The following is a 15,458-nucleotide window of genomic DNA, read 5'->3' on the forward strand; positions in this document are numbered from 1 at the left end:
AACAGTTTTATAGTGTTAGCTCTTCAAGTTGGGACTTTAATCCATTTTGAGTTAATTTTTGTAACTCACGTGAGGTAGGAGTGCAAATTTATTTTTTTGTATGTAGATATCTAGTTATGCCAGCACCATTTGCTGAAAAGGCTGTTCTTTCCCCACTCAGTGGTCTTGGCACACTTGTTGAAACCGCTCTCAATCATATTCAATTGATCCATATTTATAATCTTAAATAGAAGAAAGAACAAAGTTGGAGGATGCTTACTTCCTAATTTCAAAACTTTCTGCAAAGTTACGGTAATCAAAACAAGGTAGTGCCGGCCTAAGAATAGATCTAGAGTATAATTTAGAGTTCAGCACTAAAACTTAAAAATCTCTGGGAAGGAAACATAGGTACAAATCTTTGTGACCTTGGGTTAGACAATGGTTTCTTAAATGTGACACCAAAATCACAAGAAACAACCAAAAACATTATAAATTTATCTTCATCAAAATTAAACACTTGGGTGTGTAAAAGGACACTATCAAGAAATTAAAAAAAGAAACCCACAAAATGGGAGAAGTTCTTTGCAAATCACGTATCTGATAAGAGTTCAGTATCCAGAGTATATAAATAACTCTTATAATTTAATAATAAGATGCCGAACAACCCACATTTTTAAGAGCCAACAGTTCTGAATATCTACTTCTCCAAAAGAAAGACCCACATGACCAACAAGCACATGTAAAGATACTCAACATTGTTATTCATTAAGGAAATGTCAATCTCAATCATAACAAGTCACCATTTCATATCCTGTCATTTTTTTTTAAAGGAAACTAACAAGTGTTGGTAAAGATGTGGAGAAATTGAAATTCTCACACAATACTGGTAGGAAAGTTAAATGGTGAAGTTCTATGGAAAGCAGTGTGGCAGTTCCTCAAAAAGTTAAACATAGAGTTACCATAAAACCCAGAAATTTTACTCCTGGGTGTATACCCAAGGGAATTAAAACTATAGGTCCACATAAAACAGGTACATGAGTGTTCAGAGCAGTAGTATTCGTAATAGCCAAAAAATGGAAACCACCCAAATGTCCTTCAACTGATGAATGGAATAATGAAGTGTGGTTTATCCATACAATGGAATTATTCAACCATATTGTTCAGTCATTCAACCATAAAAAGAAATGAAATACTGATACATGGTACGAGGTGAATAAGCCTTCAAGACATTATGCTAAGTGAAAGAAGCCAGTCACAAAAGGTTGTATATTGTATGATTCCACTTCTATACAATGTCCAGAATAGATACAACTATACATATAGAAAGTAAATTAGTGGTTGCCAGGGGATGGAGGGAGGTGGGGAGTGGGACTGACTGCTAACAAGTATGGGATTTCTTTTGGGGGTGATGGAAATGTTCTGGGGTTGGATAGTAATGATGATTGTACAGCATTGTGAATATGCTAAAAACTTCTGAATTCTGCAGTTTAGAATAGTAAATTTTATGTTACCTGAATTTTATCTCAGTTTAAAATAATCATAATCATACATAACTGGTACGTTAATCAAACACAATTTTTGATAAAAATAAAAGTACAGCTTAAAAAATGCATTATCCTTTAAGTTCCCTTCTAACTTCAAAATTACCTGCATCTACCCTTGGTGGAACCTAAGGGCTCAGAAGACCCCTAAATTGTCAACCCCACCTGCCTGTGGAGACAGGTTGGGTATCCAGCTCTTTTCTGTGTGACCAGTGCTGTAACCAAGTTCTAACACGAGGTCTCGGGTGGGAGCCGGGGGACGGAGGTGGATCAAACCAGGAAGCCTTGAGTTGGGGAGAAGAGGGCTTAGTAAAGACTCCCTCTGAAACTTCACACAGTAGTCTTCCCCCACCTCCCTCCAGCCTTCTGGGCAGGGCAGGTGTTTCGGTTTCTTTGAACAAAAATAAGAAACAGAGAAGCACCATTTCTCCTTCAAGACACACGTCCAGAGGTATAGATATAGGTGAGTACCATTTAAACATGTTTTTGTCTAATTTTAATCAGCTATGCCAGGAGATCTTAGACTTTATTGTGCATCAGAACCACCTGGGTTGGTCATAAATATGCAGATTCTCAAGGCTCCAATTCCATAGGTCTGGGGATCCCCCACAATCTGGTCAACGGATGGTACTTTGAACAGAACTGTCATATATAACACTTTTCTTTTCCTTTTGCTCAAGAAAGTAGAGGCATTTATTTTATTACAAGTCGTTATGTAGGTGTTGTTATTATTGGTAGTTGGATAATTTAGAGCTGTGTTTCTCAATTCAAGTTATGTTGTGGACCACAGATAAATTTACTCTCTTAGAGTTGAGTGGGCCACGGAGATGGGGAGGGACAGGCGAAAGGGATCCAAACTAGAATGTAACTTGGAGGAGTTTGAGGTTTGGCAACATTCTCCTTTTTTATCCCCAAGGCCTCCCAGGCCCAGACCATGAGTGTCTCTGAAATTTTGAGTAAGTGAATGAATAACCAACAAAAAGTGCAATGATTTTTGTAGATGTCTGATACCTCTCATTTGCTGAAAGTTTATGTCATGAATGGATGTTGAGTTTTGTCCAATGCTTTTCTGCATTTATCAAGAAGGATCGTACAGTTTTGTCATTATTCTGTTAATATGGTGATTTAAATTGACTGCTTTTTCAAATATTAAACCAATCTCTTAGTTTTTGTATAAGCACCACTTGGTCAGAATGCATTATGCTTTTGAAATACAAGTATACACAGAATTTGGGGCTCTTGTTCTCTACCCCTTTCGTATGAGAGACGTTTGCTCCGTTTGTGTCATTTCTTTTTGGACTTGTTTCAAGAGACAGCAAGTTTCCTGAAACAATCCTGCCATCATGACTTCTACATTTTATGGGAGGAAGAAAGAAAGGAAGGGAGAGATGGAGGGAGAGAAGAGGGGAGGGAATCAAGCAGACATAGTAAATGCTCACTAGACATTTGTTGAGTAAACGAGGGAATGACTCTGGGATCATTAGCCCTATTTTATATGTGAGGACCAAAGTTTCAAAAAGCTTAAATGGTTTGCCCAGGAGCACAGTAATAGGGCCCAAATTTCATCTTTGAATCCAGTTCCAGGTCTTTGAATCCAGTTGCACTGCTTTCTCCTACACCTACTAGGAGACTGGTCTAACTTCGTGCTACTCAAATGCCAATCTTCAAGGAGAAAAGGGGCTTATGACAGAATGTAAATTAATGCACTGCTTCCTTCATCAAGAAAACCTTGCTAAGAAAGAATGCTAACCAAACTAGAGTATACTTAATGACTCCATGTGCTGGTGAAATATCCTTATCTTGTTACAAACAGTTCACCAACTAGTACCGTGTTTCCCCAAAAATAAGACCTAGCCAGACCATTAGCTCTAATGCGTCTTTTGGAGCAAAAATTAATGTAAGACCCAGTCTTATATTATATTATATTATTATATTATGTTATGAAGACCCGGTCTTACATGATATTAAAATAAGACTGAGTCTTATATTAATTTTTGCTCCAAAAGACGCATTGGAACTGATGGTCCGGCTAGGTCTTATTTTCGGGGATACACGATAGCAAGTCCATGGACCGCACATTTCTGTAATATGAATTCTCTGGAACTATAGCCTAACCAGGTGCCTTTCAACTCCATGTCTCTATCACTTCAGACGCTCTCAATGTCTAGATGGAGCCCTCAGGCATCCCAGAGTCCACCACCCCTTACGATTATGATCCTGACAGCTTTCTGTGTGAGAAGCGGACCTTCACCTTTGCTGCCTTCAACACCACCATCCTGTATAGCCTGGTGTTCGTCCTCAGCCTGGTGGGCAACAGCCTGGTGTTGTGGGTCCTGGTGAAGTATGAGAGCCTGGAGTCCCTCACCAACGTCTTCATCCTCAACCTATGCCTCTCGGACCTGGTGTTCTCCTTCTTATTGCCTCTGTGGACCTTGGAATACCACTGGGGCTGGGTGCTGGGCGACTTCCCCTGCAAGCTCCTCAACATGGTCTTTTCCATCAGCCTCTTCAGCAGCATCTTCTTCCTGACCATCATGACCATCCACCGCTACCTGTCTGTGGTGAACCCCCTCTCATCCCTGAGAGTCCACACCCTCCAATGCCGAGTGCTCGTGACCACGGTGGTGTGGGCCGCCAGCGTCCTGTCCTCCATCCCTGATGCCATCTTCCACAAAGTGTTTCAGAATCCAGAACCTTCCCGTTGTGATTATTCAGAACTCAAGTGGTTCCTGGCCTCGGTCTACCAGCACATCGTCTTCTTCCTGCTCTCCATGGGGATTATCCTGTTCTGCTACGTGGAGATTCTCAGGACCCTGTTCCGGTCACGGTCCAGACGGCACCACCGGACTGTCAGGCTCATCCTGACCATTGTGCTGGCCCACTTCATCAGCTGGGCTCCCTACAACCTGTCCCTGTTTCTGCAGACGCTGTTGAAACTGGAGGTCATCCGGAGCTGTGAGATCAGCCAGCAGCTGGATTACGTCTTGCTCATCTGTCGCAATTTTGCCTTCTCCCATTGCTGCTTCAACCCAGTGCTCTACGTCTTCGTCGGGGTCAAGTTCCGCAGACACCTCAAAAGTCTGCTCCGGCACTTCTGCAGGTCACAGGGGTCGATCCCTTCCCCGCTACCTCACTCCCCGGGTTCCTTCCACTATGAGGGTGCCTCCTTCTACTGAAAGAGAGTTTGGTGGGGCAGGTAGCTATAGACAAAGGAGCTGGAGTGGGAGCAAGGAGAAATGGTACAGGAAGGAGCCCTGCAGAAGGTGCAACTCTGGGGAAGCTACAGCCTCCTGGTGGCGGGGAGGGGGGGGGCGGAAGAAATACATTACACCAGGTACATGCCCCCTCTTCTGCAGAAAAGTGGATCCCCACCTGCAAATTGTATATTGCCATCAAGAAAAACATTTCTTGGATTCTGAGTTCATCATTCATTCCTTCATTTAGACATGGATTTCTTATTGCTTAGTTTCAGAAGGTTCTAAAACAAGGAAGATGTCCCAGAAAGGAGCATCCGTCAAGACTTGATGAGGGGCTGAAACTCACTGTGTGTGATAATTGTGCCCCAGTCGCTCACACTCCAAACCTGAGTCATCTTCGAGCCCTGCATTTCCTTTCCCTCCACTCCCACGGCCAAGATTTATTGCCTCTGCCTGCCCAGTGTCTCTCAGAGATGTTCTTGCCATCATGAGCCCACAGATTCATCCCCCCACAATGGCCTCGCTTCCCCTTAGCAGTTTCCTGCTGCTCATCTCTTTCCCCACCAAGTGTCCTCTGCGTTGAAATCAGGGTGCTTCAAAAGCCTTACGGGCTCCTAGCTACATAGAAATAAAGCCCAGACACCTTAGCAAGTCTTCCAAGACCCCTTCAATCTAGTGCCAACTGACTTTTCCATTCTTATTCCACCCTAAGCTCCCACCCCCAATCAGCTTGGGATCCAAACACAAAAGACCACTGGCCCCTTTCCAGAAATCTTTCTCCCACTTACCTCTGGGCTCTTGTCATGCTGTCACCTGGGCCTGGAACATGTGCCCTTTTACTCCCTAACCTACAAGCAAGCCTCAGCTGAAAGGCCACCTCCTTCCGGAAGCCCCTCCTCAATCTTTAAATCAGGAGTGCCCTCTCTGTTTTGCTGTGGCACTCTGCTTGTCCCCTCGAAAATATTATTTGTCACTTTCCACCATACCTCGTAGTTACACACTTGCATGTCTTATCTCCCTGCCCCTTCAGACTGCAAACTGCCCGAGGACGGTTTACTGTTCCTACCCCCTGCTAAGGATGGACCCTGGTGCTCTATCACTGTGTACTGAGAAGGAGCAAAGAATGACAGCTGTCATTATTCTTCTGATTTATGCTTTCAGGGGAAATACACCATGGGGCGCTTTCGACCTTCCTTGCCCCAGGCTGCTTCTTTATAGATACTAACCTTTCTTCCCTAGTCTACACTCAGAGCACATTATTTAATCTTCTCCATGGCAATGATTATGCTTGACCTTGCTTTTTAGTTAGTGGTACACATGCCTACCTCTTACACAGTCTCATAGCTTCACATCCAAAAACGTAGATAAAAAGCCACCCTCTAAACTTAACCACACAGACCTGGTTCCAATCTGCGAACCTGATTCAGCTCTGGAATGGGGCCTTTGGAAAGCTCCCCAGGGGGTTCTGACATGCACCTTAGTTAGAAACATTTGCTGCAAGTCCTCGAAAATGGGAATACCAGAGTCTTGCTCAGTTCCTTTGCACAGAGTTACTGTGGCACCTAGTACATGCTTGTTGAATAAAGTAGCTACTAATACAGCCCTCAGCTGGAGCCTAGAGATGTATTTTTCCCTTCAGTTCCAGCTACAATTTCAATGATCTATTTGCCATTAGGTGGCCAGCCTTGGAGGAATTTGACCTGGCTGGGGAAGAGTGAGGGTCTAATTTCAAGAATTAGGTCAGTAACACCTGCTGGAGAGGGTTGGGTGGTGTACCAGTGAGGGGATAAAGCTCTAGGGAACTAACTAACCAATAGGTGGGGCCATTACTCGCCATGAATGGAAGAAATAGGAAAAGGAAGGAGACCATGAGATGGTTACAGGGTCAGAGAAGCTTATGGGCTTCTGTCAGGCTAATCATTTGGCGCCCCCTCAAATTGATAGGATTCAACTTTTGTTCAACTTTTATTTAGATGGTGGGCTCAGCCCAGGGAGCAGAAGGGCAGAGGATTCCAGCTCACACACCCACTTGGCCAAACCAAACCACCATGGGTTTTGAACCCACTTTTCTTAGAAGGCAGGTTCTGGGGTATCACCACACAGCATGTTCTTGGAGAAGCTTGCTTCACTGTCCCCACTCCATCCCATTCCTTCACATACTAAGATGCTTATCCAAGTATTTTTTTCAACAACACACAGCCATGTCACTTGGAGCACTTCATTAAATACAATCATGCCCATCTCTTTACATTTCTAGTGATGTTTTGGCTTTCCCAATAGACTAGCCTCCCGGGGAATCTTTAATCAAGAGTCTTCTCCGAATCCAGCTCCTTGGAAATCCAAGGGAAGAGGCACAGAGACAGAAAGGTGTAAACAGGAAGCTAGAGGGGCATCCTATCAGAAAGGAGTGTGGGTGAGACCCATGACCACACTCTGCATTCTCTGACCACACTCTTCATTGGCCACAACCTCCTGCTCTCCCCTCCCTCCATCCACTGAAACCACTGTGAAACCTCAGATGGATTCCTGCAGGCCTACCCCTCCCTCTCCAGTTGAAGAACGGTGCCCTGGACACAAGGCTGCAGACCTGCCACTCCTGAAACATAAAAAAATCCACAGCAGTTTCTGGGGAAGATCCTCTTCCCAGCATTTCCATTTCCACTCTCAAGCAAAATCAAGAAGAGAAGAACCTTGCCGATTCCTGAAAGGAATGGGCCTCTAAGCCCAGGACAGCTCCAGACCTCGGATGACCTCAGCCAGAGTGACACTTCCTCGAGAATACAACCTGTGTTGCATGTCTAGAATTTTCCTTGGTGCCCAGTAATATTTGTGGTTGGTTAAGTGGATAGGAGATCATATTTTTGCCTTTTTTCTACTTCTGTTTCCTCTTCTGACACTTGTTTATATTGTATCTTCTAGTCAACTCCAGGTATCATCCGTGGGCTTCCCATGAATTATTCTCCAGAGCCCACCAGCCCAGATATCACTTGGTTTGTTGAACTCCTAATGGCTTTCATTTGTGAAAGCTGCAAAGCCCAGTAGGACAGATTTCCAAAGTAAACTGGCTGAGAAAGCTCTCGGAATTTGAGCCCTGACCCCAAACCCCAATACCAAGCTCTTTTTCTTATCCACTGTGACTTTGGGCCTCTCAGAGCCTCCGTGCTGCCATCTGTAAAACTGCAGAAATGTTGACAACACAAAGACAGACTCTGCCCACATGGTGGAGGTACCCATGAAATCATGTGTGTAAAAGTACTTGCTTTGCAAATCATTTAGCCCAGACTAATACGAATTACTATTGCAATCATCTCATAAAAACAGAAAGCATCATTGTATCATGTTCACAAATAAAAGATTAGCATGAATTGGCTTACCTCTGGCTAGTTATGTCCTCCTTGTTTCTACCCAGGGTCATTACATAAGATTCCTCAAAGCTCTCTGCTTATGGGGAAACTGGGTTAGGGTCTGGGGTGAAGGGAGGGACACAGAAGAGGGATTGGAGCTAAAATGTGGACCAAGCTCTGTGTGGGTCAGGCTGGTGGGAAATTGGCTCCGTTTAGGCCTTAGGCAAAATTGTCCAAGACCATGTCTTTCTGGAGTGCTCTGTGGCTCAGTTTTCGGTCCCCTATCCCACTCTGGTCTGGTAACCCAAGTGTTCTGTCTCCAAGTCCAAGGCTTTTTTCTATCTCGTGATCTGTTTGTATCTGAACAAGAACCTTTCAGAGATCAGCCCTCCAATCAAAAGGAATGACACTGCTTCCTGCTGGGAATTTCAGGCCGCCTGAAAATGTGATGAGCGCTACTTTGCAGGTTTGGGGGTTAGTTTGTGAAGAGGAGCTGCGGTTATCCTAACCCCTCACCAAGTTATTCTGTATAGATCTCCCCTCTCCACCGTGAAACCAGCTCAGATTTTAGGTGTGAGGTGGTTGTAGTCCCCTGCTGCACAACGAACCCCCCCCCCCCGCCCTTCCACAAAAGGAAGTGTGACCAGAGGGACCAAAGGAGGACAAAAGCAGCCCAATTCCTGGACTTTGACCATTTCAGAATATCAGCCTTGAACATCACTTGTGGTTAGAAGAAATGGCCAACAGACGGGCATGGGAAATGGGGTGGTTGCAGGGAAAAGGGCATGAGCAGGAGACGTGTAGACCTCCAGGAGGTCCCTGGCCTCATTTATGGAGGGCCTGCTCTGTGTGAGGTCAGCGTGAAGCCAGTGCAAAGCCTGTGTAGGGGGAAATGAGACAGCAGAGATGAATTAGCTCCATTTTCAAGCTGGCCAGCCTCTAGTCACTCACAGTTGGGGAAAGGTTTCCATAGGATTACTCCAGTCCCAGGAAATTCCTGGCCCTTTCTCCAGATGACCTGGGTGAACCCTCTGGACCAACAGAAAATGACCTCACTTGGTTTTTCACACAACTGGGAATGCATACCTTGCGCATGTCATTGAAACTATTCCAAGGCACTTTGCCATGAATTATAGGAGTTGAGAAGAGAACGTACCCACCTGTATCTGCTCCTCCCACTTTGGTTACAATTGGTTCAACCTTCTGCCTCTGATCTTGTCTAATGGTAAGGAAAATATGAGTTTTTAAAAAAGTAATAATACTGAACATTGTTATTTCTTCAAAGTATCTTCTGTTTATTTCAACGTTAGAGGACCCACAAACGTTGGTCCCATGAGGAAGTCACTCACTTTTCTGGCTGGGCCTTTAGAAAGCCACTTCCCCTCCTTTGGAGTTTATTTTTTCAACTTAACTGGAGAGGTTTGAACTCAGTGATCTGTAAGGTCCCTTCCCATGATTAAAAAATAAAGTCTATGGGCCTATAATTTCATGGGTTGCATTTCCATGAGATTCTTCATGGGATACAAATCTATAGCATAGGGAGCATAGGGCATGTTTTGGGTTGAAGTGTGTCCCCCACTAAATTCCTATGTTCAAACCCTAACCCCTCATACCTCTGAATGTGACCTCATCTGGAAGTAGGTTAGTTACATATGCAGTTCGTTGAGATGAGGTCATATTGCACTAGGACAGGCCCCTAATCCAATGACTGGTGTCCTTAAAAAAAGGAAAAGTTTGGACACAGACAGGGACAAAGGGAGAAAGCCATGTGAAGACTAGAGGTATACTACCCCAAGCCAAGGAGCACCACAGATGGCCAGCAACCACCCAAAACTAGGAGAACGCTATGAGCAGATTCTCCCTTACAGCCGCAGAAGGAACCAACCCTGCAGACTCCTTCATCTCAGACTTCCAGCCTCCAGAACTGTGAGAAAAGAAACTTCTGTTGTTTAAGTTACCTCGTCTGTGGGATTTTTTTTATGGCGGGCTGAGCAGAACAATACAGGACACAAATTTCAGTAGGTATGCGGAAATTCCAGTGCATTTCAGAACCCACCCCAATAAGTCTTCTTCGTTTACCTGGCCCACACAGAGCATTGCACCTAACTAAAGACACATACAGGAGATTGGAAACTGACTTTTTCTGAAACCTACTCTGTGCTGGGTCCATACCTTTCCACATCTCACAGCCACCTTGTAAGACCTCTGTTTCCCCACTTAGACCATGGAGCGCATTAGGGCTCACAGAGGTCATACTCCAACATCCAGGGCATGGTTCTCAATCTGGGCAGTATGCTAGATCACGTGGAAAGCTTCAAAAAATACTGATGCCTGGGTCCTACCCCCAGAGTTTCTGATGCAATTGGTCTGGGGTGTGACCAGGCATCAAGATTTTTAAAAGTTCCCCAGGTGGTTATAATGTAGAGCCAAGTTTGAGAAGCACTGATCTAGTGTATTTATTCATTTGATCACTCACACAATAAATATTCATTGAACACCTACTATGTGCCAGGCACTGTGCTATGTGCCTTGCACACATTATGTCACATGTTCACAACGACTTTGTAAGGTAGGCATTGTCTTTTTTACCCAGATGAGAAAAGGGAGGCTTGGAGAGATAAATGACTTGCTCAAGCTCATGGGATCCAGATCGGGGATTTTTAAACTCAGGCCTATCTTGTCCCCAAATACCTACTTTTCCACCACATCATTCTGCTTCCCCAAACAAGGAATGTGTCCATAAGGACTCTTAGATATAATCAACAGAAATCACCTCCAGCTGTCATGCAGAAGAAAAATGTATGAAACAATATTGGGCAAGATTGCATCGTGATTGTGTCATAATATCTACAACTACATCACAAATGATTCAGGAAAATGAAAAAAGAAAGAAATGAATATAATTATACATAAAATGGAGGGAAGTAAAACACGGAAGTGTTTATACTCAGAGAAAGAGAAAAGATGCTGTAGAGCTCACAAAACTGACGGGAAGGCAGAAGAAACAGGTAAGACCAAAGAAGCTTATCTCTGGCACAACCACTCCAGAGGCCAGAGGTAGCAGCAGCTCCGGAAGGAACTGCCACCGCCCTGCACATGGCAGGCACATGCAGTGCTTGGATGGAGCTAAGGCCACACGCCTACACTCTGGCCCCGTGGGAGCTGGGACGGCACGCATGGGCTTGCTGTAGAAGTGGGCTCTATCTCCCACCAAGACTCATATGATGGGGAATCCCCCCAACTAGGGAAGGAGACCAGCCACCAAATCTACAAAGAACTGCCACCTGTGGGGATGAGGTTACTGAGGTTTCACTACTGCCCAGGCTTGCTGCAATCGAAGTCAACAATATGGGACACCAGAGGTGTGGCATCGATGCGCCCACCCAAAAATATCTTAGGAAGAAGACTCTGACAAGCAATACAATCAGACCCCACCCCAAACTGCTCCTTTCAGTACTGCCCCCTGCTCAGGACACCAGAACTATTCAACGAGGAAGTGACACTCTTAGAAAATGGCAAGCTCGATTATTGTAGAATAGTATTATTGAGAATTTCCTTCCTGCCATCCATTTACTTAAAGGTTATTCCTTGGTAGCAAAGATAAGACTTTTTCTAGGGGGCCCTTTTTAGTTTCTTCTCATATCTCATATGTAGTTGATTTCCTTTATTCTGAGTGTCAAGAGCCAGTTTGGGAAAAAAAGAATTTTATTTTTCTAATCAGAAAAAAAGATTTCATTGCACAATCTTGGGCAATGAAATACTTAAAGCCTCCTTAGGTTTGCCTTGAGAATTTGGAGGCTTCATAGTGGAAGAGGCACTGAATTATGAGTCTGAAGATCAGGATTTTAGTCCCAGGTGTGCCGCTAGCTGGTTGGGTGTGGTGCTGCAAATAGTGATGTTGATGATGGCGATTATGATAGTGGTGTTGCTGGTGGTAATGGTGGTGGTGCTGGTGGAGATGATGACACTGATGATGATAGTGATGATGATGATGGTGGTGGTGGTGATACTGGTGGTAATGGTGGAAATAGTGATGATGGTGGTGATGACGATAGCAATGATGATGATGGTGACGATGACAAAATAGCCAGAAATTATTCAACCCTAACTCTATATGAGGCACCATGCTAGAGTGCTTGTCTTGCCTTAGCTCATTTAATAGTCACAAATGTCATTTGAAATTGCTGTGTGCATGAAGGAGTTAAGCAAATTACAAGAAGTCACACAGTGAGGATTCAAACCTAAGCCTTCGGGCCACACATTGTGTCTCCTTCTACAAGCCTGTTAACATTTTCTAGGCCTTAGTTTCTTCATCTGTAATGCAATGAATTAGGTCAGAGGATTTTAACTAGGAATGCCTGACAGAATCACCTGGGAAGGTACTTTAAAATATACACACCAGAAGCTCACCCTTATCAGAGGTACTGATTCAGTACGTCTGGATGGGGCCCAGGCCTCTGTATTTATAAATACTTTCCCATGTGATTCCCATGCCCACAAGTGAGAACCCATGAACCAACACACTCTGAGTTTCCTTCCATCTCCTCTGGTTTTCCATCTGCATGTGCCAAAGTGTGTTTCCTGGAACACTAATCCCTTAACATGCCTCATGACCAACGGTTCCCATAGTAAATCATCCTGGGAAATGCTGCTGCCCTACCTCCATCTCAGAGACTCCCAGTGCTGTCCTGACTGCCCTGGCCCTGACTTTAGTCAGGCATGAGGCAAAGACACTTGCTGTGGTACCCTGCACTTTGAAGTTCTCACCTTTCGTGAAAAACAAAATAGGGCAAAATCTGAAAATCATTGTGTGGCTGCCTTGCTGATTATATCCTGGTGTGAGTTAATAGAATTATATAATAATCATTGCTACTGTTATTATTAAGTGTGTACGGTGTGCCAGGAATTGGGAAAGCACGTCACATACATTATCTTATTCAGTCCTCAGAACACTCCTCCTCATCACCTGACGAGGAAGAAAACACCCAGAGGAAAAGTGACCTGGCCGGGGTTACATTGCTGGGAGGTGGCCAAGTTGAAGCCCCCCTCAGTCTACCTGATGGCAGAGACCACCCAGCTAACCACACCCAAGTATGCCATACTGGGATCTGCAGGTTCCCAGGGGCTCAAGTCTTGGAATCAACGAGAAAATGAAAGGAAGTGATGATTTTGTCATTACCTCCCACATACACGATGTAGTAGATATTATTGCATATAGATATTATTAACGAATGCATGTGTTCTATTAAGTCCACTCTGAGTACTTTGCAACTTATAAATAGAAAATATAACTAATAAATAGAAATTGAGCAGAGAGTGGGGCAGAAGTTAGGGGTGGAAGTTCATTAACACGTAGTTTTTGAGCACTCATTTTAAGTAGATCAGTGTTTTAAGAAGTGAGGGAGATCAATATATAATGTTTTTTATTTAGCTCAACATATCAAAAATATTATCATTTCAACATGTAATCAATATAAAAATGTTAAGCTATTTTACATTCGTTTTTTTCGTATTGAGTCGTTGGAATTCAGGTGTATTTTGCACTTACAACACACGCACAATTCAACTCAAACTAGCCGCGTTTCAAATTCTCAAGTTAAACATGGACAGCGCTGCTTTCAAGATTCCAGACCCATGGTTTGTGGGCACACGCCGGCATTGCAAGGGTTAACCCACGGCGGGCTGCCAGGAAGGACCAGTAGGAGTTGTAAACATCTGCTCTGCGGCGCATGTCGGGAGTTGTAGTCTGCGTCCATCTGCACGTGACGTCCGATGGATGTTGTAGGCCTTGGCCCTGTGCAGCATGCCGGGAGTTGTAGTCCGCACCCGCCTGTGTTGCGGTCTGCGTATCATGGCCGACCACGCCGCGCTCCCGCGCTCTTCCGCTTGGCCGCAGAAAGTTTCGGTTCTGTCCAGCGGTGGACACACGAGCGCGTAAGTGCCACCGGGGTACCGGCCAGACTCTAGGGGCGTCCAGGCTACTCTTGGCCCCGGAGCGGAGAACTTGCCTCCGTGCGCGGCTTGTCACCTGTTGCCCTTTCCGTCCCCGCCCATCCCGGGTTATCCACAGACCTCGCCTGAGCTCTTGCCCTTGTCCCGTGGGCCTGGGAAGCACGTCGGGCCGGTAAAACTGACCCTGGAACCCAGCCTGCCTCAGGTTTTCAGTTAGAAAGACAGACCCGCCAAACACCAGTTTGGGTTCCAGGGTCCAGGGTCACAAGGTGGGGTCCCAGGGGCCGCAAAGGAACCCACCTTGTGGGGGTCTCAGAACAAGCCCTGGGATGTTTTAGGCACAAGACTTTCTGCCTGCATTGCCCAAGGGGCCGCTGACCTAAGAAGCGTAGATCCCGGCTTAGCTGGGCCGGGGCCGCCCAGACCTTCACTTTGCGAGACTCCACTGGTGCCCTGGTTTCTCCCTTCTTCCCACAGGAAGACGGTTTGTTCATCCCAGGACATCCTCAGGTCACGGCCCGTTCTCTTTACTCACTGCCCCTTGTGCCCAGATACAGGGTCTGGAGACCGGCCTCCGCTGATGGTTCCTGAAACACCTGTGGGTCTGTGGATGGCCTCTGACGTGGCTGCTCCGCTTGGACTGGAGTCTGTGCTGTTCAGAACCTCGCTGGGAGCTGTAGGGGGAGGGCTGGGTTTTATTATTGTTACAAGAAAGGCCTGTGTGGTTGACATGTTAACCACGTGGCTCCCCGTTAATGCACATAGGGCCTCTGATACCCCTTGTCACTCTTCACAGTTTTCGTTGGCTGCCCTCTCTGGGAAAAATAGAGCCCTTAGTGAAACTGCCTGTCTTGGTCACAGCTTCTCTGCCCCTCTGTTTGTCTTACCACAGCAGTTTCCTTTCCCTGCAGAAAAATGGGTCAGGGGCTGTGAGGGCAGAGGATCAGGCCCTAAGGTGCTCACTCTCCTCCTGCCACCAGGAGCCTTGCGGTCTCTAGCAAGCTCAACTTCCCTGCCATCTGCCTAATGCGGCTTCTGGGTGTTGCAGCTGGGGAGGAGTTGTCATTCTGAGATTTTCTGCTTTCAGTGGCTTCCACCTTCTGAAGTGGGCCCAGGTGGGCTGGGCTGCACTTGACCCGCACTCTCTGTGACAAGCACTGTTCACAAATTATTGAATGCCCTGTGCCAGTTAGGGGCCATTATTATTATCACTCTGGAAAGCAGAGTTAATTGTCTCAGTGATGGGCTATGGCCTTCTTTCTTTGATTAAAAGGATCTGAAAAGGCTCTTGCTTTAGGAAACAGGTTTTCTATTTAGTTTTTAAAGTGTTTTCAGTAGTTTATTAGGAAGATGGTTAAACATACAGACTCGTTGAAAGAATTGCACCACCTGTTAGATTCTACAATTAATGTTTTACTTCGATGATTTTTGTGGCTTTAGAGTCG

At 45.3% G+C, this 15,458-nt stretch overlaps 2 protein-coding genes across 4 annotated transcripts in view; both read left to right on the top strand.

Moving 5' to 3' along the window:
- The first annotated feature begins 1,867 nt into the window (after window positions 1-1,867).
- XCR1 (X-C motif chemokine receptor 1) lies at window positions 1,868-8,090 on the top strand. Its single transcript, XM_019724044.2, has 2 exons — window positions 1,868-1,983; window positions 3,672-8,090. The coding sequence occupies exon 2, from the start codon at window positions 3,689-3,691 to the stop codon at window positions 4,694-4,696; it is 1,008 nt and encodes a 335-aa protein (XP_019579603.2). The 5' UTR covers window positions 1,868-1,983; window positions 3,672-3,688; the 3' UTR covers window positions 4,697-8,090.
- Window positions 8,091-13,859: 5,769 nt separating this feature from the next.
- Window positions 13,860-15,458, top strand: part of FYCO1 (FYVE and coiled-coil domain autophagy adaptor 1) — a 77,755-nt gene continuing 76,156 nt past the window's right edge. For 2 of the 3 annotated variants that reach the window (XM_019724045.2, XM_074312504.1), the window contains exon 1: window positions 13,860-13,995. The gene's annotated coding sequence lies outside the window, so the exon portion shown is untranslated. The remainder of the gene's footprint in view (window positions 13,996-15,458) is intronic. The other variant, XM_074312503.1, reaches the window with a different exon arrangement.

Source organism: Rhinolophus sinicus, linkage group LG10 (genome assembly GCF_036562045.2).
Source record: "Rhinolophus sinicus isolate RSC01 linkage group LG10, ASM3656204v1, whole genome shotgun sequence".
NCBI classification, from domain to species: Eukaryota; Metazoa; Chordata; class Mammalia; order Chiroptera; family Rhinolophidae; genus Rhinolophus; species Rhinolophus sinicus.